This window comes from Ailuropoda melanoleuca, chromosome X (genome assembly GCF_002007445.2).
Source record: "Ailuropoda melanoleuca isolate Jingjing chromosome X, ASM200744v2, whole genome shotgun sequence".
NCBI lineage: Eukaryota > Metazoa > Chordata > Mammalia > Carnivora > Ursidae > Ailuropoda > Ailuropoda melanoleuca.
In genome coordinates this window covers 16,369,400-16,392,409 of record NC_048238.1, presented here as the reverse complement: position 1 = coordinate 16,392,409, position 23,010 = coordinate 16,369,400, and the positions used below count along the sequence as shown (strand labels likewise).

General features: G+C 40.7%; 1 protein-coding gene across 15 annotated transcripts in view; it reads left to right on the top strand.

The window, feature by feature from the left end:
* The first annotated feature begins 3,780 nt into the window (after nt 1-3,780).
* BCLAF3 (BCLAF1 and THRAP3 family member 3) overlaps nt 3,781-23,010 on the top strand; it is a 56,292-nt gene continuing 37,062 nt past the window's right edge. For 8 of the 15 annotated variants that reach the window (XR_004622322.1, XR_004622324.1, XR_004622323.1 and 5 more), the window contains exons 1-4: nt 3,796-3,935; nt 20,602-20,751; nt 20,896-20,969; nt 21,535-22,733. Coding sequence is in view for 11 of the 15 variants with exons in the window: in XM_034648976.1 (XP_034504867.1) it covers nt 22,573-22,733 (161 nt within the window). In the remaining 4 variants the exon portion in view is untranslated. Of the gene's footprint in view, nt 3,936-4,168; nt 4,481-20,601; nt 20,752-20,895; nt 20,970-21,534; nt 22,734-23,010 lie in introns of all 15 variants that reach the window. The other 7 variants (XM_034648974.1, XM_034648973.1, XM_034648981.1 and 4 more) reach the window with 7 other exon arrangements.

The following is a 23,010-nucleotide window of genomic DNA, read 5'->3' as shown; positions in this document are numbered from 1 at the left end:
TGGAGGAGATAATGCAAAGTGAAATAAGTCAAGCAGAGAAAGACAATTATCATATGATTTCTCCCATCTATGGAACATAAGATCTAGGAAGATCGGTAGGGGAAGAAAGGGATAAAGAAAGGGGGGGTAATCAGAAGGGGGAATGAAACATGAGAGACTATGGACTCTGAGAAACAAACTGAGGGCTTCAGAGGGGAGAGGGGTGGGGAAATGGGATAGACTGGTGATGGGTAGTAAGGAGGGCACGTATTGCATGGTGCACTGGGTGTTATACGCAACTAATGAATCATGGAACTTTACATCAGAAACCAGGGATGTACTGTATGGTGACTAACATAACAAAAAAAATTTAAAAAAATTAGTAGTCTAAAAACTGCCGTGAATTTCAACAAGCCTCTAGTCCATCTTCTGGTTTACAGGGAATACAAGCCTCAGAGAAATGGTTCTTAAACCCAAGAGTGCTTCAGAATCCCCTGGAGGGGCTTTGTTGAAACATACTGAGCCACACCCTCAGAGGTCCTGATTCAGCTTTAAAGCAGAAGTTTTAAGATCTAGTGCACGGTCCCACTCTTGCTCCTTTTTTTTCTGATCAGACACCAGTAATGTCTCAGAGAGGGTCTATACCTTCAGCCTGCATCCCAGACAGAAGAACCAAAGCTGACCTCTGATAGACTTGAAATGTAAGCGAGAAATTAACATTTGTTGTTATAAGCCAATCAGATTTTGGGGTTGTTATTGTAGCATAATTTATTCTGACTAATACAGAATCCTTGTATTAAGTGTACTCAGCATTCAATAGCAGATTTGGCTTTGCAAAGAAAAAGAAAATAAATGGAAAGGCAGATAATAACCTATTTCTGTTAGGCTTGTTTTGTGTATGTGTGCATGTGCATTATTCATATACGCCCCAAGAGCTATGTGACCTTGTGCAAGCTACTTTAACCTCTCTGTCCACACAAGTGAACAGCAGATAGTGTGAGGGCTGTCTGCTTGTGCTGTCTATTAACCAATAAGTCTGAACAAAGATCACCTTTTTCAAAGATGATTTAAAGAATATATCTATATCTATCTATCTATCTATCTATCTATCTATCTATCTATAATAAAGTACACAAAAACTAATCACGGAAGGGAGAGAAGAGCATATTTATGAAAATTATTGACTACAGAATCTAAAATGAAAATTTTATCACCAGTTTAGCATCCTTTTGCAAGAAGGCAAGATGAGATGCAAAGTCAATAGGACGGTTTGAAAGAGAGAAAGAGAGAGAGAGAAGAAGGAATGAAGCAAGGAAACTAAAATCTCAGTAATAGAATTTAAGTAGAAACAAAAGCAGAAATAATGCTTTGGGAAACCTTATCAGTAAGGTTGAAAGCAAATTTGAGTTGTACAGAATGTCAAAAAAGGAAAAGGGACACAGATAATTGCTCTCCCTAAAAGAGAGACCAGAACAAATGGAGGAGAAACAATTCTTGAAGGTAGAATAGAAGAAAACCTTCCTGGACTGAAGCCATATACACGCAGAGAAAAAGGTCTCACACCTCTTAACCAGACAGATGGGACAATACGTGCAATGGAGTGGAAGCAAAAGCAGTATTTGCCTTAAACGGCAAACACTTCAGTATGGCCAGAACACTGAGTACAAGGAGCAGAAGCCTAGAGAGGTGAAGTATGAACCAGATAATAAAAGGCCTTATATGGTCCCCCACCATCTCCATCCCCCCACCCCCCGCCCTGCCCGCCAGTCCAGAACAGTCTCTGGGAGCAGTGTGGGCCTGCGGGGCTCTGATTGCAGTCTTCCCACAGGGGGCCTGCTGACCCACAAGTACAAGTATGAGGACAAGGACAGGAAACAACCTGTGGGCCACTTCTTTGGGAATAACTGGGCTAAGAGCTGCAGGAATCGCTCTGGAAGGAGCACCACTTCGAGGCCATTGCCCTGGTGGAGAAGGCCCTGCAGTCTGGCTACTGCGACAACATCCCCAGCATAACCTCGGCCGCCCTCCGGTGGATGTATCACCACTCCCAGCTCCAGGGTGCCCACGGGGGCGCAGTCATCCTGGGCATGTCCAGCGTGGAGCAGCTGGCACAGAATTCAGCGGTGACTGAAGAAGGGCCCCTGAAACCGGCTGTGGTGCAGGCCTTTGATCCAGCCTGGCACACCTGGTTGCCTATGAGTGTCCCAACTACTTCTGCTAGGGCCAGTCCTGGCTCAAGCTGCCAAGGGTTTCTCTCTTTTCGGTCACCTCTTCTGTTCTCTCATCCTGACCAGTCTGCCTTAAGTTGATTTAACATGGTCTTTTTTATTGTCAAAAAAAAAAAAAAGGCCTTATATACTATACTGAGGACTTTTCTCTGTGAAGCAGGAAGCAACATCACATACGAAGAGAGGAAAATGATCATTGCTATGGGGCTTAAAGAAAGTAGTAAGGGTTAATAACAGCAATTACTGGAAATGAGAGAGGTCACATAAAAGAGGCACCAAGGTTCTAGCAGGTATCCATAAATTTGTAGTGGCATCATTCTGTTATAGTTGTGTGACTTTTTCTTCCCAAGTGGTACTTGAAAACACAGATGTAGGAATGGAAAACGCAGATAACTGGAGTGTTTAAAGGTGGTGGTTTGATGTTACCATGTGTCAAAGGGCAATTCCAGGGGCTCTGCTTACAAGAGTGGTTGAAGTCAAAGGCCATGGACTTAAGTCAGGTAGAAGGTTCAGCAGATGTGAGAGCTCTCTGGTCTTTGAAGACCAAGTACATTGGGAGTAAGGGAGAGATAGGACTGCAAGGATGAGGATTGTGAGTCCAAATAAATAAGATTTGGAAACTTAAGGTTTTAGAGATGAAGAAGTATAAAGTGATGAATGTCTAGATTTGCTAGAATATGTGCCTGGGAATGGGTGGATAAAGTAGAGGAGAGGTAAAGTCATCTGGGTTGAGGAAGTTAAGGAAACATGGCTCAATCATGGGTGTTGGACTCATTGGGATGATGGCTGTAATTCAATTCAGATGGAGAGGAAAATTCTAATGCAATCAGCTGACAGTGACAAGGGAGGGTAAAAGGTGATACTACCAAATGAGGTGAACCCTGAAAGAGAAATCTTGCAAGGAGTAAATACTATATCAAAGTATCAAGTGAGAAAGCTCTAAGAGTGAGGACATACTACCTTTGGGGCTGGTGGGTGGAGTGAGGAAGGAGAGAAATCAAGAGAGCAGACAAAAGTGAGTCAGTATTTTGAACTGGATGGTGGGGAGATGTTGGTACCGTTAACCTACTTGGGAGGTCCAGAGCAGAGGTTCCGTTTTCTGGGTAGAAACTTAATGTGAGGCCATGGGGATGGACAGAGATTGAGTAGGCAGGGAGCGGCTACAGAAGTGCAGGTTCAGGTGGGCTGGTTCTGGAAGGGCCTCGAGGGCCAAGCCAGGAGCTGGAAAGCCGAGGCTCATCTGCTCCGCCACCTTTGCCTCCTGTGTATAAGGCTGGAAGGCCCATGGGACCAAGCTCCTGCACCTGAGTGAGGGATGAGTTCCAACTCCTAGGATCCCAGGATCGCAGGACCTAGAACGCCTCGTGCATTGCTTCTTTCCCGGCGGACTGGCAGCACATGGCGCATGCGTCCTGGACAGAGCGGCAGAGGTGGGAATGGCCAGCAGAGGGCGCAGGCGCTGTGGCCGGAGCAGCCCAGGCGGGGCAGCATCGCTGCGAAGGAGTTGAAAGCAGGGGTCGGTGGGAGAGCGGGCCAGCGCAAGGCCGCGAACAGTGGGCGGGGCCAGAGTGGGGGCGGGGCGAGGCGGTTCCGGAAGGAAGTGGTTCCGGGTCCTTGGCCCCACGGTGGTAGCTGTGGTACCTCTGCTGTGGGAGGCGGCGGCTGTGCGAGGGGCGAGGCCCGAGGGGCTGGCGGCTGGGCTGGCGGCTGCACGCACTTCCCGGCCGGGTGAGTGTCCCCGGGGGGCGGGCGGGGCGCGGAGGCCCCGGCCCGCAGGGAGGGCGTGTCCGTCGCCCGGGAGGGGCGGTCTTGGGGCGGCGGGTGGGGCGCGCCTTCTGGTCTCGGACTCCCAGGGGACCACTCCCCTCCCACTGCCTCAGGCCACTGGGCTGGTGCCTTCTCAGGCGCGGCGACCGGGGCACCTGCTGCCGTGGCTCTGATCCTTTTCCGTCGTCCGGCAGGCTGCGGCCCCGGCGGTTCGAAGCGACTGTCATGGGGACCAAGGGGTGGTGTTCAGGGACCGTGCCCTTGTCCCTGAGGCGAACCCGGACGCGTAGCCTGCGGGACCCGAGCCGAGGAGACCCTGCTTTGTCCTCCCAAGGCTCTCGGCATCTTCTGATAACGTCCAGAATGAGTCGTGAAGGATGCTCTTTATCCTGCATTGCAAAGTAAAACTTGTTTTTCGAAACGTATCTTGAAAATTGGCGCATCTCCTTGTGCTTTTCTAAGGTTATTAGGGAACTGGGCCGTTCACTGTCAGGATTGTCCTGTCGGTAAGTCAGGAGGAAAAGAAATGGGAAAGAAACTTCTTCTCCCAAATATTTTCCTGCCAAAGTGCTTTTTGAGCTGCCTCCTATGTGATTGCTTTTCTTTTCTGGAACAAAGTAAAAACTACAGGTAGAAATCAGGAAGGTCTGTCTGACTTCTGGCCCAGCAACCTTTTTAGCATTTTTCTGAATGAGAACTGGGATGAATGAGACTGGGATTTGGAAAGGAAAGATTTTGGTGGGGATTCATAACGAGTGCTTTATTTTTCAATGGTGTTTTAATTGTTATACTAGTGTTTATGAAATGTTATTTCTCAACGGTACTTTTAAAATGGCTACTAAAACGTTCTTTTGAAAGCCCCTGATGTTGTTTCACAGCTCCCCCCTTAAAGGTCTTATTAGAAATAATTATATATATTGGGGCGCCTGGGTGGCACAGCGGTTAAGCGTCTGCCTTCGGCGTTATGGAATCGAGCCCCACATCAGGCTCCTCCACTATGAGCCTGCTTCTTCCTCTCCCACTCCCCCTGCTTATGTTCCCTCTCTCGCTGGCTGTCTCTATCTCTGTCGAATAAATAAATAAAATCTTTAAAAAAAAAGAAATAATTATATATAGAAACATTTCGTAGCACATTTATTTACAAAATTTCTAAAATATGCAAAACCATGATGAAGAAGATACACTGTTTCACCAAAGTAACCATTGTGAATATGGTTACTGGGTATACATGTCCATTCTCTTTCTGTGCAGAGATGAATGTATGGATTTTTCTAAAGTGGCTTCTCTTTTGTAACCTTTTTTTTTACTTCATAGCATGCCATTACATGGCTCTAATAATTGATTTAGTTGGTTATTCCATTTTTCACTACTTAAATACATTGTTGAAGAAATGTAAAATCTGCACATCCATCATTACTTCTTAGTGTACATTCCTAGATGATAGAATTGTTGGGTTTGTTTTTTTAAAATGTAAATTGCTCAGTTTCCCTCTGGAAAGGATGTGCTATTTTGCACTCCCACCAACAATCTGTGAGTGTCTTTTTCTACACCCTAGGAAAAGGCAACATTTAAAGGATTTCTACAGGATCACTTTTGGGCCATTTCTGTTCTTCTCTCCAATGAAGTACCATTATCATTCTCCAACTATCACTTTTTAAAAATTTTTTTGATAGCTATTCAGTTTCTCATCTTCTATTCCTCTTTTACCAGTTTAGTAAGGAAGTGTTATCCATTTGAGTCAAAGGCATCGTAGAGTGAACAAGAGATTTGAACTCAGGACTTCCTTGAATTCCAGTGTCTCTGATTCCTTGAACAAATCACTTACTTTTTCTAAGAGGTGATTTCCTCAACTCTAAACTAGATATTATAGTGCCTTTGCCTTATCTTTCTTATAGGGTGGTTATTTAAGGGTCAAATGGGACATTTATGAAAGGTACATTTAAACATACTTTGTCTTATTAACAATTATCGCCATATTGTAAAAATTTCAGAACACAAAAGCATCTTGATTTTTTTAAGTAAAATTCTGAATTCAGAAAAGCCATTCTCTGATACCCTTTGCCTCATGCTCTTTCACTTCTTAAATCTGAAGTTTTTTTACTTCTGTCCTAGATTATATTCACAATGCTATCAGAGTTATGAAATTAGGTGAATAAATGAATCTGCACACATACTGAAGGAGCACATATTTAAAGGCACTATATATAAAGCTGAGGGGGACAAATATAAAGCTAAATAAAACACAATCCTTGAGATCATGGTAAATAAAACAGCGTCTTTGTGCCCTACAGCTACAGAACGTTCAGGCAGCTAGAGGGCAGAAAAGCTGCTTTCCAAATTTAGACGGCAATTTTAGATGTGATGCAGGATGTTAACTATTCTCAAGTGTCCTAAAGTCCAATTCTGCTGACCGAGCATCTGCGCAAATGACCAAGCAGTCTCTTCAGGGTCATCTTTCTAAAGGTAGGAATTGCGAGCTGGGGAAGTGTTAGTATTTGAGTCTGAGAATCTGTATTCTGGTTTCAGGTCCTTCACCTGGGGCAGATTGGTTAGCTTTTTTGAGGCTTGTTTTTTTTCACCTGTGAAATGGAGGTTAATTCCAGCTCCCTCGGAGTTTGTTGTGAGGATTAAATGAGATATTTGCAAGACACTTATTGAACCAGGAAGTACTAACACTCCCGTGGTCCTTCTTATCCACTGAAACCTTAGCATCTTGAGGAAAGAAACTAGGTCTCTTGCAACTTTGTGTGCCTCCCCACTACTAGTCACTGGCACTTAGTAATGTTTGCCAAATTAACGTAAACTATGACTGCTGATAAAAATTTAGTATGGACTGTTGAAGAAGGTAATATGTAAATGTAGGATAGTGAGAGAAATTCACTACAGTATTTGGAGTTTTATTAAGGAATAAAAGGAAACACTGAATTAATTGGACTCAGGTTCATCTCTACTATGACTGTCATTCTATGTTATATCCCCAGTGCCAGGCACATAGTCCCTCCTTATCAACAGTAAACCTACTCTCTAGACCCCTGTCACCCAGCCACAACCCAGTTTCTTCCTCCTTTTCCAGTCAGCCTGTTAGAAGGAGTTGGGTTTTCCTGTGTTTTGTTTTTTTAAGATTTTATTTTTTTTATTTATTCTTTTATTGAGCTCTTATTATGTCATATCATGTAGATACTAGGGATTTAGTGATAAATAAATGTAGCCCTTACCCTAGCGGAGGAGTTCATCTCCTGATATTTAAGAGAGACATTAAACAAATAACCTCAAATATAGAAAGATATAATAGAGGTAGGTCAGGAAGACTTAGGTAATAGGGAAACCTCTTTAAGAAACTGGCTTTTTGGGGCCCCTGGGTGGCTCAGTCGGCTGGGTGTCTTCTTTTAGCTCAGGTCATGATCCCAGGGTCCTGGGATGGAGCCCTGCTTCGGGCTCCTTGCTGAGCAGGGAGTCTGCTTTTCCCTCTTCCTCTGCTGCTCCCCTAGTTGTGCTCCCCCTCTTTCTTTTTTTTTATAATAATATTTTTTTATTATATTATGTTAGTCACCATACAGTACATCCCTGGTTTCTGATGTAAAGTTTCCATGATTCATTAGTTGCGTATAACACCCAGTGCACCATGCAATACGTGCCCGCCTTACTACCCATCACCAGCCTATCCCATTCCCCCACCCCCCTCCCCTCTGAAGCCCTCAGTTTGTTTCTCAGAGTCCATAGTTAAGATTTTATTTTTAAATAATCTCTGCACCCAACATGGCACTTGGCAACCCTGAAATCAAGAGTTGCTTGATACACCGACTGAGCCAGTCAGGTGCCCCTAGAAGGAGTCATTAATAATTAGCTTTCTTAAATCTCCTTACCTTCCACTTAGTCCTAAAGCCATGTGTTCACATTTTTTATTCCTTTTATTGGACCTCTATGCAGCTTTTGTCATGAAAGTCTCCTTTCTTGAAATATTCTTTAATTTATGAGATTCTGTGCTCTAGGGTTCCCTCCTTCCTTAGAGGATGTTCTTTGTCTGTCTCCTTGGCTGGTTCATCTTCCTTGAAAGGTTGATGTTCCTATAGGCTTGATCCTTCTCATGGTACATGAGGTCTGGAATGATTTATAGAGCATTGAGGCTGTCTGGTATTTGAAGGATTGGTAGAATTCTCCTGTGAAACTGTCTGGTCCTGATGCTTTTTCAGGGATATTTCCTTAATAACTTTATTTCTTCTATGAAAATCAGTCTATTTAAGCTTTTTTTTTTTTAGCTGTAAAAAACTAGGGTTTATTCATTTTTGGGGGGGGGGTTCGGGAATAGAATTTGGTGATTTATCGCTTACATATAACACTCAGTGCTCATCACAACAAGTACCCTCAATACCCATCACACATCTAGCCCATCCCCCACCCACCTCCCTCCATCAACCCTCAGTTTGTTCTCTATTGTTAAGAGTCTCTTATGGTTTCCTTCCCTCTCTCTCTCTCTCTCCTTTTTTTCTCCTTCCCATAGATTCATCTGTTTTGTTTCCTAAGTTCAACATATGAGTGAAATCATACGGTATTTGTCTTTCTCTGATTGGCTTATTTTGTTTAGCTGTTTAAGCTGTCTAACTCTAATGGGGTCAATTTTGGTAGTTTGTATTTTTCTAGCAAATTATCTCTTTTGTGAGACTTTTCAAATTTATTAGGTGGACAGCTACACAGTAATCTCTCATGATTTAAAGAATTTTCTATTTCAATGGTTGCTTTCTCCCTCACTCTGTCTTATTTTTGTATATTTGTGTTCCCCCTTTTTTCTTAATCACATTATATAGTGATTTATCTATTTTAATTTTTTTCAAAAACTACAGAATTTTATATTATTACTCAGATCTAGTTTTCTACTCTCTGTCTCATTTCTTCCCCCGTTTTTATCTTTTTTTTAAAAAAGATTATTTATTTATTTATTTGTCAGAGAGTGAGAGAGCGAGCGAGCACACAAGCAGAGGGAGCAGCAGGCAGAGGGAGAAGCAGGCTCCCCGCTGAGCAGGGAGCCCGAGGTGGGGTTGGATCCTAGGACCCGGGGATCATGACCCGAGCTGAGGACAGACGCTTAATTGGCTGAGCCACCCAGGTGTCCCTGTTTTTATCTTTATCATTTCCTTTCTTGTGCTTTCTTTTAGTTTACCTTGTTATTTTTTTTAGGTTTTTTTTCTTGGAAATGAATTTATTTGTATTACTTCATTTTTATTGATAAATATGTTTAGAGCAACAAATTTTCCTTTGATCACTGCTTTAAATGTATCCCGTAGAATGTGATACGTGGTGCTGTCATTGCAATTATTTCTTTAAAAATCAATAATTTCAGGGGCGCCTGGGTGGCACAGCGGTTGAGCGTCTGCCTTCGGCTCAGGGCGTGATCCTGGCATTGTGGGATCGAGCCCCACATCAGGCTCTTCCACTATGAGCCTGCTTCTTCCTCTCCCACTCCCCCTGCTTATGTTCCCTCTCTCGCTGGCTGTCTCTATCTCTGTCGAATAAATAAATAAAATCTTTTTAAAAAATTTTAAAAAATCGATAATTTCAGTTATTTAATAGGAGGTTTTTAAATTTCTTTTCTGGAAGAGCTTTGCTTTTCTTTTATAAGTAAATTCTAGTTTTATTACATTATAATCAGAGGATATTTGTAATTCTTCTATTTCGTGGGAGTCACTGATGTTTTCTTTATGATGTAATATATGAGTACTTTTGGTGAATGTAGCATGAGCATGAGATAAGAATGTATATTCTCTAGTATCAGAGTATAGAGTTTGATAAATATCGTTAAGATTTACTCTATTGATTATGCTGTTTAGATCTTCTATCTTCTTATTTCTGGACCACTGAATTGTCTAATATACCACTGAGAGTGCATAAAGTCTCCTGTTAGTAGGTGTTTCTCTTTCTCTTTGAATCTCAAGTAGTTTTCATTTCATAAATGTGGTTGCTGTGTTATATTCATGTGAATATGTGTATTTTTATGTGTTCTGTCTAAATCATGGATTGTGGCTTTCAGCACTATAAAGTGTCTTTTTCTGTTTTTGTTTTTGTTTTTTTGGTCATGATAAATGCTTTAGAACTTGAATTCTTTGCCTGACCCCAGAAATGCCATCCTGCTTTCCTTTTGTTACCAATTGCCTGGTATACTTTGGCCATCCTTTCATTTTTAATGTTTCAACATCACTTTGTTTTAAATGTGTCTTGTACAACTCCTTGAGTTTTGTTTTGCAAGGCAGATTGAAACTTTTCATTTTAATAGGCAAGTTAAGCCCATTCACATTTATTGTTAGGACTAATATATTTAGCCTCAACTCTATCAAAATATTTTGTTATATTTGCTGTTTCTTTGGCTATGAGGTGTATTTTTTTGCTCTTTTATTTAAAAAATTGGGGGTGGTATTTAGGAAGGCTTGTATTTTTGTTCTTATGGTTGACCTTTGTCCTTATACCTTTATAAATGTCCTTACTCCCCTGGTTGTTTATTTAACCTTTCGTGTGTGTGGAAAAAATACATTGTATTCATGAAATCAAAGTAGGTTAATGAGAGGCAGCAGTGAGATTCTTTATCCACTTCTAGCTCCTCCTTATTGAAAAATTGACACCTAGCCTCTGTAGCCAACAGCATTAATCCATGTTCTGGTCTCCTCAGGTCTGGCTGCCTCTGATTTGTTGGTCACCCTCTTGTTCTGTGGGCTCTGACTCTGTCCAGTTCTGTGTGATTGTGGCTTCTTTGTTGCAAAGGTTTTCCTGGGGAATTCTTTGCATTGTAAATGCTGGGTTCCTATTTAATATGAAATTTTTGTCAGCTGATTTTTTTTCTTTTTTGGTAACATCTTTACTGAGGTATAATTATACCACACAATTCACCCGTTGAAAAGTGTACAATTCAGTGTTTTTTGGTATATGCAGAGTTGTGCAGCCATCACCACAGTACAGTTTTAAAACATTCATCATCCCCCAAAGAATCCCTGTGTCTATTCCCAGTGCCCCACCATCCCACCACCCCACCCAGGCAACTGCCAGTCTACTTTTTTGTTTCTGTTTCTGTGGATTTGCCTATTCTGGACCTTTCATATAAATGGAAGCATACAATATGTGGTCTTTTGTAACTGGCTTCCTTCCCTTAGCGTAACAATTTCAAGGTTCATTCCTGTTTGACCATGTGTTAGTACTTCATTCCTTTTTATAGTCAAATAATGTTCATTTGTATGGGTATACCAATTTTGTTTATTCACTTATTTCTAAATGGGCAGTGGAATTATTTCTACTTTTTAGCTATTATGACTAATGCTGCTATGAATATTTGTGTACAAGTTTTTGTGTGGACATCTATTTTTATTTCTCTTGGATATATATGTAGGAGTAGAATTGCTGGGTCATATAGTAACTCTGTTTAATTTTTTTAAAGATTTATTTAGTTAGTTTTGAGAGAGAGAGCACGAGTGGGAGGGGCCAAAGAAGAGGGAGAGAGAATCCCAAGCAGACTCTGCACTGAGCGCAGAGCCTTACGCGGGGCTTGATCTCACGACTCTGAGCTCACGACCTGAGCCAAAACCAAGAGTTGGACGCCCATCCGACTGTGTCCCCTAGGTGCCCCTGTTTAATTTTTTTAAAAGATTTTTTTTAGATTTTGTTTGTTTATTTGAGAGAAAGGGAGGGAGAGCGCAAGAAAGCACGAGTGGGGGGAGGAGCAGAGGGAGAGGGACAAGCTGACTCCGTGCTGAGGAGCGGAGCCCAACACAGGGATCTATCCCACCACCCTGAGATTATGACCTGAGCTGAAACCAAGAGTTGGATGCTCAACCAACTGGGCCACCCAAGAGCCCCTCTGTGTTTAATTTTTTAAGGAACTGCCAGACTGTTTTCCCAAGCTGCAGCATCATTTTACATACCCCCAGCAATGTATGAGGCTTCCCTTATCTCTCCATCATTTCAGCACTTACTATAGCCGTCTAGTTGGTGTGAAGTGGTATCTCATGATTTTGATTTGCATCTCCCTAATGATTAATGTTGTTGAGCATCTTTTTATGTGCTTATTGGGCATCTGTATACCTTCTCTGGAGAAATGTTGATTCATCTCCTTTGCCCATTTCTTAATTGGGTTGTCTTTTATTATTGAATTGTAAGAGGTTTTCTTTTGTATGTTCTAGATACAATCCTTTATCAGATATGATTTGCAAAACATTTTCTCCCATTCTTTGGGTTTCCTTTTTGCTTTTTTGATAGTATCCTTTACAGTGTAAATGTTTTAAATTTTGATGATGCCTCATTTATCTAATTTTTTCTCCTGTTGCCTGTGTTTTTAATGTAATATCTGACCAAAGGTCACAAAGATTATTTACCTTCCTGTTTTCCTCTTACAGCTTTGGCTCTCACATTTAGGTCTTTCATCCATTTTCAGTTAATTTTTGTATGTAGTGTGAGGTAGGGTTGAACTTTATTGTTTTGCTTATGGCTATCCAGTTGTCTCAGCACTGTGTGTTGATTTGTGTAACCTCTTAATATCTGATTTATCAGGTTCCCCCCTCAGTATGCCTTAAACCCATCTTTTGCCTATACAACATCAACATTGAACGTTTACCATTATTTTCTTCTCCTGTGTCATCTTCTCCCATTTTTTAGTTGTAGTTTTTCTGTTTTGTCACAGTGTGCCACAATTTTACATTAGTCTTTCACCTTCATCCTCCTCTTTCTTTTAATGTCTTATATGTATATTTACATATTTTAATGCTCACCATTGGTCCTTTACTGACATTTTCTCACTCATAATTTGGTTGGATGAAGCTCATCCTCTATCTGGTAGATTTCTCAGAAAGGGCTAGTTAAGTACAGAAATTCCCTATGTTCTTGTATGCTGAAAACTGTTTTTTCTTTAGCCTTGGTATTTGAAGTATAGCTTGGCTGATATAAAGTCCTTGGTTCGCACTTAGTTTCATTGATTTTATTTTATTTTTTTATACTAAATGCTGACCCGTTGTTGCCTTGCTTTGTATGTTAGTTTTGCAATATATGATGCTAGTCTACTTCCTTTGGATTTTTAAGTTATTTATTCTTTTTACCTAGAGGTCTTGAGGATTTTATCTTTTTTTAAAGATTTTGTTTGTTTATTTATTTCAGAGAGAGAGAGTGCAAGAGCATGAGCGGGGGGGGGGGCGGGGGCAGAGGGAGAGAGAATCTCAAGCAGACTTATACCCAGTACATAGCCTTATGTGGGGCTTGATCCCACAACCCTGAGATCATAACCAGGGCCAAAACCAAGAGTCAGATGGTTAATGGACTGAGCCACCCAGGCACCCTGAGGATTTTATCTTTTTTTTTTAATTTTTTTTTTTTTAAAGATTTCATTCATTTATTCTACAGAGATAGAGACAGCCAGTGAGAGAGGGAACACAAGCAGGGGAAGTGGGAGAGGAAGAAGCAGGCTCACAGCAGAAGAGCCTGACGCGGGGCTCGATCCCACAACGCCGGGATCACGCCCTGAGCCGAAGGCAGACGCCCAACTGCTGTGCCACCCAGGCGCCCCGAGGATTTTATCTTTGAAATCAAATAGTTGCTACTAGGCTATGTTTCAGAGTTTATAGTTTTAGGTTTATTTTCCCAGGTATCTGGTGAGCCCTTCATTGTACAGATTCAGGTATTTTTCCATTTCTGAAAAGCGTTCTCTCTCTCTCTCTCTTTCTTTCTTTCTGAGAGAGAGACATAGAGCATGAGCAGTGGGGGGGGGCAGAGGGAGAGGGAGAGAGAATCTTAAGCAGACTCCATGCCCAGCATGGAACCTGACATGGGGCTCAGTCTCACAACCCTGAGATTATGATCTGAGCCAATATCAAGAGTCGGATGCTTAACTGACGGAACCACCTAGGCGCCCCTGGAAAGTTTTCCTGAATTTTAGTTTAAATGTTAGTTTATTTCCATTATTTGGTTTTTCTTCTCAGAGACTACACTAATACAAATATTATTCCTTCTTTGCCTGTCTTCTAGTTCCACTACTTTCTCTCTGACTTAATCTCTGTCTCACTCACTCACTTACTGTCATTTTCATTTTTTTTGGTTGTTTTCTTGCTTTTCTTCGATGTTGCTTAGTAAATTTTCATTTGAGCTTATTCTCCCTTGAACACCTTGTAATTTATCTTCACCTCTGTGATAATTTAGTCTTTTTTCTCCCATTTTTTCCTCTGAGTTCAGTTAACTTTTTTTTCTGTCATCTCACTCCGTTTTTTAAATTTATTTCTGTTCTTAGTTTTTAAGTTTCTGGTTCAAGGTGAGGTTTTTAAAAAATATATCCTTAAATGCTTTCGGATATATTTAATTCTGCTTGGAGTATAGACTTAGGGTTTTCATCTGCTTCCTGTTTTTGGGGGGAGGAATTTTCCTCAGTTGAGAAATTCTCTTTTTTAACTTTCTTGTAAACACATGGAAATCATTAGACTTTAAAAATTTTGCAAACCTTGTGAGTATGAAATGGTATCTTACTGTTTTAATTTTATCTTCCTGATTAGGTATGATTGAGTATCTTTTCAGCTAATTGGACATTTATGTTCCTTTTTATTGTAAAATCAAAGGGTAGAGCTGCCATTTACTGAGGTGGGACAGAAACCATGGGAGGAGCAGATTTTGGAGGGAGGTCAGGATTTTGCTCTTGGACATGTTTGTAGCACCCAGTAGTTTGTTGGATATGTAAGACTGCAGTGCAGAGGATAGGTGAGGGCTGGAGGTATAAATTTGGGGGTTGTTACTTTATAAAGAGTATTTAAAGCCATGAGACTAAAAGAGAGTGTAGACTGGGGAAAGAGTGTAGACAAGGAGAGGTCCAAAGACTGAAGTCACTATTTAGAGGACAGCTGGCTTCACTGTTTTGGGGTCAGAGTGATGAAGGGGGAGATAAGGAGAAACCAGCAAAGGAGACAGAAGGAATTGTTAGAGGTAAGAGGAAAACCAGGAAAGTGTAGTATTCTGCAATTCAAGTGAAGAAAATGTTTTTGGAAGGAAGTATGATTGACCGGCAAGTGCTACTGTAGGTTCAAGATAAGGAGGAAAAATAACCATTGTATTTAGTGACATGGATTTGATTAGTGATCTTGACTAGAGCCCAAGATGGTGCCGTGGTGGATTAGGAGGCCAGACTGGTGAGGGGCCAAGCAAGGATCAGAGAGAATGATTATGGTATCCAGGCAGCCCTTTGAGGAATTGGGTTATAAATGGAGAGAAAATGTGGTAGCCCCAGGAGGGTGTGGTTCTGGAGAGTTGGGAGCTTCACAAGGGGAAGGTTTTATGGTGATGGGAAGGATCTACGGAAGAAGGGGAAATGTTGTGGGAGGAAGAGGAGACTTGCTGGAGCTGGGTCTTTCACTTGAGTCAGGGAGTGTGTCCAGTGCTGTCGTGGTAGAGATGGCCTCCTTTGGAACCCGCATTCTCTTCAGCATCTTCCTGGGAGTGTAGGTCCTTGCTGTCTAGTCCCATCTTTCTGTTTTTAAGGGCAGGTGGGTTCATTCACTACCCCTGGCCCTGCACAGTTCACTCTGAAGTAGCAGTGCAAACCAGTTTATCTACTGTTATTGACATCTTCTTACCTGGTCACAAACCCTGCTGGTGTTTCAGTCTTTTCTCTCTTTGTGTCCTGAAGTTGGTTCCTTTGATTAATTTTGGTAGTCACAAATAAATTACTTTAAATCAGAGATTGGCAAACTTTTTCTGTAAAGGACCAGATAGTAAATATTTTAGGCTTTGTGCTCCAAGGACAGTTTCTGTTACATATTCTCATCCCCCTCCCCATCCTCCCTCCTCCTCCTCCACCTCCAACCACAGCAATAACAACAACCCTTAAAAATGTAAAAACCACTCTTAGGTTTTTACTCTATGGTTTTAAATGAACTCTCTTTCTCTCTCATCCATTAAGCCCTGAGCCAGTACTTTTCATTACTAGCTTGTGTATTAAGCAATTGCAAACAAAGTTAACTTTTTAAAAAAGTTTTATTGAGATGTAACTTACAGGTTTGAAGTGTGCAATTCCATGGTTTTTAGTATGTTTGCAGAGTTGTACAACCATCTTCATAATATCTGATCTAATTTCAGAGTGTTTTCATCACCCCATAGTTAACTTTTTTACAGCTTTGAGGTATAATTTATATGCAATAAAATTCACCCATTTTCAAGTGACTAGTTTGAATTTTAATAAAGCTAATTTTAATATATTGAAGGAATATATTCTGAGTAATACTTTTTTTTAAGATTTTATTTATTTATTCGACAGAGAGAGAGACAGCCAGCGAGAGAGGGAACACAAGCAGGGGGAGTGGGAGAGGAAGAAGCAGGCTCATAGCAGAGGAGCCTGATGTGGGGCTCGATCCCATAATGCTGGGATCACGCCCTGAGCCGAAGGCAGACGCTTAACCGCTGTGCCACCCAGGCGCCCCTGAATAATACTTTTTTAAAAGATTTTATTTATTTATTTATTTGAGAGAGAGCGCACGCACACGAGCAGGGGGAGGGGCAGAGGGAGAGGGAAAAGTAGATTCCCCTGCTGAGCATGGACCCCAAAAGGGGTTCGATCCCAGGACCCTGGGATCATGACCCGAGCTGAAGACAGACGTCCAACTGACTGAGCCACCCAGGCACCTCTGAGTAATACTTTTTTAAATCACACAGTTAGTAAATCTTATTTCCTCCGAAGTCACCCCCATCTTTTCCTTTAAACCAGTAGTTCTGTATTCCTTGAACCAGCAGCATCCATATCACTTGGGAACTTGATAGATCAAGTAAGTCCCACCTTTGGGGTAGGGTCCAGCAATCTGCGTTTTAACAAGCCTTTCAAGTGATTCTGTTGCACACTGAAGTTTGAGAGCCACTACTCTAAAGTCTATTGCTGAGTGCAATTGCAGGGCTATGGGATATGAGCATGTTCAACTTTAAATGGGTACTGTCAACTCCTTCCAAACTGGTTAATACTTCTGTACACTCCCTAGCAGTGTATGAAAGTCCCTGTTGTTCCACATCTTATGACTATAGGTCGTTAAAGTTTTGTGTTCTCTGATAAGTTGTTTGGAGTCTTTTGCTTATTGAAACAAATAGAGTTATTGAAACAAATAATTACAATGTATTCAAATAATCTCAGAATAAACCCAGAATTCCCAAGAAGAAAGAAACTCGGGGAAAATAAGATAGTCCAGGAAAGAATCCCTGGGGGAGATAATGGTCAAACAGTCCTGAAAGAATAGAGATTAGTCTAGCAGAGTGAGAGAAGGCCATCTGTGTGGTAGGGCGAGCATGGCTTGATCAGGGAAAAGCTAGTATGGTGTGGTGGACTAGTTGGGTATGTGGAGGAAAAGACATACATAAGGCTGGGGAAAAGGTAGGAAGTGACTATATATATATATATATTTTTTTTTAAGATTTTATTTATTTATTTGAGAGAGAGCAAGCACGTACAAGCAGGGGGAGGAACAGAGGGAGAAGGAGAAGCAGATTCCCCGTTGATCAGGGGCCTGACGCCGGGCTCCATGCCAGGACCCTGGGATCATGACCTGAGCTGAAGTTAGAAGCTTAACCGACTGAGCCACCCAGGCGCCCCTAGATATATATGTTTTTGTTTGTTTGTTTGTTTTTAATATTTATTCATTTGAGAGAGAGAGAGAGGAAGAGAGCACAAGCAGGGGAGAGGCAGAAGAAGAGGGAGAAGCAGACTCCCTGCTGAGGGGCTCGATTCCATATATATATATATATATTTAATTTGTTTAATCTTTTATCCTGGGCACTAGGGTTATAACTAGTTTGGGTGTTTTTTTTTCCTTTCCTGTTATAAATAAAGCTAATATTAAACATCTTAGTATATATAGCTGATTTTTTCCTTTTAAATTATCTTAAAGTTATAAGTTTAAACTGAAATTATTAGATTAAAAGAAAAGAGGTATGATTAGTTTCATAATTTCTTACATATTTTAAGATTACCCATTATTAGGGAAATGCAAATCAAAACCATGAAATACCACTTCACCCCATGAGAATGGCTATAATCAGAAAGACAGACAATAGCAATGTGAGGATGTAGAAAAACAGGAACCCTCATACATTGCTGGTGGGAATATAAAATGACATAGCTGCTTTGGAAAACTTTGGCAGTGTCTCTAAAAGTTAAACATAGGGGCGCCTGGGTGGCCCAGTCGGTTAAGCATCTGACTCTTGATCTCAGCTCAGGTCTAGATCTCAGGGTCATGAGTTCAAGCCCCACGTTGGGCTCCATGCTGGGTATGTTGCCTACTTAAAAAAATAATAATAAAAGTTAAACATAGAGTTATCATATGACCCAGCAATTCCACTCCTAGGTATATACTCAAGAGAAGTAGAAACATATGTCAACACAAAAACGGATACACAAATGTTCATAACAGCATTATTCATAATAACCAAAGCTATAGAAATAACCCAAATGTCCACTGGGAGAGGAATAAATAAATAAAATGTGGTATATCCATACAGTGAAATGTTATGCAGCTGTAAAAAGAATGAAGTACTGATACATGGTAAAACAGGGATGACCCTTGAAAACATTATAGTAAGGGAAAGAAACCAGTCACAAAATATATATTTTATGAGTCCATTTATATGAGAGCTCCAGAATAGGCAAATCTATAGAAAGAGAAAATAGATTAGTGGTTGTCAGGGGCTAATGAAAGGAGGCAAGGCAGGGGGAGCAACTGCTAAAGGGGTTTCTTTTAAAGGAGATAAAAAGGTTCTAAAATTAGATTGTGGTGTTGTTTGTACGTCTCTGTGAATATACTAAAAAACATTGAATTGTACCCTTAAAATGAGTGAATTGTATGGTATGTAAATTATATCTCAAAAAATCTGTTTTTCAAAAAAAAATAAAAATAAAAATAAAAAAGTAAAATGGAGGGGTACCTGGCTGCCTCAGTCAGTAGAGTATGCAACTCCTGATCTTGGGGTCATGAGTTCAAGCCCCATGTTGGTCATATAGCTTACTTTTAAAAAATAAAAATAAAAAAATTAATAAAATGAAAAAAATATATTATCCTTCAGAAAAATGATGTTCTTTCATCATCACCAACAATATTTGGCGTCACCCCCCCTCACCAACCTTGGAATTTTAATTTTTGTTCAGCTTCATAGGTATGAACTGATACCCAAAGCTTCTGTTAAGTTATAAACTACCTCAGTAAAATGTTAACAACAGAAGACAGGAATTTTTCTCTATTTCTGTCATTGCTGTATCCCTAGAACAGTGGCTGGCAAATAGTCACTCAGTAATATTTGTTGAAGGAATGCATTTTGATAGTTTTAATGAGAGAATTTTCCCCTTTAGTTAGTGTCTTAATTTCATAGTACCTCTGAACTAATTGTTCTTACTAGCGTCAATTTCTTTTTGGAAAGAGGCACTGTATAAATAAATGAATTGAATTCAGTGTCCTTCTGGTGAGTGATGTGGTTACAGTCCTTTAGCCTTACATACTTTTACTTTCTTCTGAAATTCATTGTAACAGTAGTTTGCAGATGTTTGACTGTGGGGACTCCCTTTTAAAACAAGTGTCCCCGGGGCGCCTGGGTGGCACAGCGGTTAAGCGTCTGCCTTCGGCTCAGGGCGTGATCCCGGAGTTGTGGGATCGAGCCCCACATCAGGCTCTTGGACTATGAGCCTGCTTCTTCCTCTCCCACTCCCCCTGCTTGTGTTCCCTCTCTCGCTGGCTGTCTCTATCTCTGTCGAATAAATAAATAAATCTTTAAAAAAAAATAATTAAAAAATAATAAAACAAGTGTCCCCATAATAATAGTTGTGCTTTTTATATCAGTCAGTGGAAAAACTACATAGTTACAAGAAGCCATTTATATTTTAACAATGACCATGCTATCTTCAGAAATTTGCAAAATAGAGGTTACAATATATGAGACACATACTTATTCATTCCATAGTCTGTACATGGGGGTTCCATGTGTAATTCATGGATCCATGGCAATAATTTTGAAAGCCACCGGTAGTTTGGGGCCAGTAAGTTGGGAACTACTCAATTATAGTATTGGAACTAAAGAGGATTACTAAAATATAAATAATAGCTAATATAAAAGATTATACCCTAATCACATGTTTAAAAAATTTGGTTCCTAAAGCTGTCAGCTTCTTTTAAAGACTTAATATTTTAAAAATCAAGTTTACGTAACTTTTAAAATGTATTTATTTGATATTATTTGTTTTACCAAAAAAATCAAAAGCAAACTTAATGTTTACTTATGCTTATGCTTAATCAAGTTTTGGGTTATTTATCTGGTGGAAGTTAGGTAACAATTTAGTACTATAATTAAGTATTTTAATTCTTATTATCCAGCAATTTAAAAAGCAAGGTGTATCATCAAGTAACCCTAAACATTTTGACTGTGATTATGTGAAGTATTTATGTACGTGGTGAAAGACAGGAAGTTAGTTGTGGTTCAGATACAGGAGTTCTGGGTAAGGATTTCCTCTTTTTGGAACACTTACTTAGCAGTTGCTGTGTGCCAGGCACCATTCTGAGCTCTCTTCATGACAACTCAGGGATCATCACACTACAGTGTATTTGGCTTTTGGGGCCTGTTTTTGTGTGGCCCTTGAGCTAAGAATGGTTTTGTATTTTTAAAGAGTTGTTTTAAAAAAAAAAAAAAGAAGAAGAAGAAGACGAAGAAGACGATGTGGTAAAGACCTTCTTTGGCCCACTACGTCTGGCCCTCTATAGGACAAGTTTGCTGACCTCGGATTTAATTCATTCTGTCCTCACAACATTCCAGTAAGGTGGGTTCTGTTATTATCATCCCCATTTTACAGATGAGGAAACTAAGGCACAGAGAACTTAATTTTTTGTAGGTGGTGTTCACTGCTTTTAGAGCAGATTGCAGGCTCTTTCTATAAACTTGATAATACTGTGTTTCTTTGCAGTGTAAAAGTGGATAGTGGCTCAAGTGTCAAAGGATGGCACGGTCACGCTCTCGATCCCCCAGGTGGAAACACAGGTGAGCAATTCTTAGTTTAATAGAGTAAGCTTGGGTTTGGGATGTGCTTTGACTTTCAAGTTCACTAGTACTGTTAAGAACCTATTTTAATAAGCTCATGGGACCTGGTTATTCACAATAGGTACTTCACAGTGAGAGAGGTTGTATTTCTAGATTCTGAAAGCTGACAGCTTTTTAAAATTATGGCTGGCAGCTTGAATTAATCCATAATAAAAAGAAAGGCAATGGCCACAGCAAGGGAGAATGAGAAACATCTTTGGATGTTATATATTTATTGTATCAGTAAGTGGTTTAGAACTCCTGAGTTGGTTTAGAACTCTTCCCAACTTACTGGCCCCAAACTACTGGTGGCTTTCAAAAACACTCAAGAGTTTTCAGTCTTTGAAAAAACTGGGAGTTAGAAAATCAGGAGTTACTTATTTCTTCTTCATGGCAGAATAATAGAGTTTTGAATAACTCAGTTGTAGTTCAACTTTCTTCTTTCCTGATTGGCAGTATCAATAGTATATATATATATAATTAGATTGGAACAGTTCAACCAGTATTTATTGTGTACCCGCTACAGGTTCTGGTGCTACAAAAGCAAGATGACACCTTCTGGGGCCTCAGCAAGCATGCAGACTGGCTGGGAGATTGGCACTACAGTCAGCTCTGATACTGTGGGTTAACTGCAGTGCTACCGACTGGGATAGAGTATTCTGGGTCCACAGAGAAGGAATAATTCTGCTTTTATGGAGGGAAAAAGGGGATGCTAAGAAAGTCTTCAAAGAAGAGATGAAATTTTAGCTGGCCATTTAAGGATGGGTAGAATTTGTAAAGGCAGAAACAAAGAAGAAAAGTATTCCAGTTAAGGGGGACAACAGGAGCAACAGCACAGAGCTATGAAAGTGCCTAGTATAGTCTAGGACTTAAAAAAGGACCATAATTACATACATAAAAAGCAGGCCAAAACTTCATGTTGATACGACTTGGCCATTATGCTTGTTCATTATGGTTCTACGATGACTAATCAATCATTGTAATTTGCAAGACCAAGTTGTAACAAGAAGGAGCTTCAGGAAGAAAAGAGAATGTAAAAAATGGATGATTTTAATATGGAGGGCATCACAGGTGGTTTTGTTTCACCCTTTTGTGATAGGCCCTGATGGAGGGGCACAGAAGACCTGCCAAACTTAGTGCCTGATTTCTAGATTCCTTCTCTTCGTTAAAAACCGTCAAGTATCTGATATTTTACGTTCCTTGCAAGCTAACACGTTAGCCTGCCACAGGGCACTCCTGGGTCAGAGACAAAGGCCTTTATGACTCACGGTACAGCAGGCAGCCTGAGCATCGTGTCCCTGTGTTTCCCTCACTCCCAAGTCTCCTGAGGGTGGGAGCTGCAGAGCAAAGCCCTGCCGTGACCACACAGCTGAGGAACCCAAGCCTCATCAGGGGCTACAAGCAAAGCCACTCAGCCTTTGCCTTGGAGGAGACATATCCTGGATAGCAAACAAATTGATCCTCTTTCCCTGAGGGAGGCCCTATCTCCATCTTCCCAGGCTGTGGTGTCTTGGAACAAAAGCTGTCAGTTCCTCTGCTTACCAATGCTGAATGCAAGAGACCCATGGAGAATTGTCTCCCAACAGACTCCTCAGATCTGTTTTGTTTCTTCAGGAGAATTGAAAATGATAGTAACCATTCCAGCAATCTCCTTCAAAAAAATGGGTTTTTATACAATAAAACCCCTGATGTGAAGTATAATAACAAAGCAATATTCATTATGAGGTAAGGATTAAAGTAAGAGATTGAGTATTTCATCCAGTCTGGAAGACCTCTGTCTCTGGTTGCCAGCTTTTCTCCTTAGCGATGGAAGAGATGCAGTCTTCCAGATGGTCCTCAGAGGCTCTGCCTGCTTCTTCCTGTGATGAGGTGCCGCCAGCTGGATGACAGAGTTCCTCTTTAAGCTAAATAACGCCCTTGCTAGTACGTCTAGCTTGGTGACTCCAGAGGGAGATATTGCCAAGTCTAGTATATAATCCCAGTATGTACATAAGGAGGATAA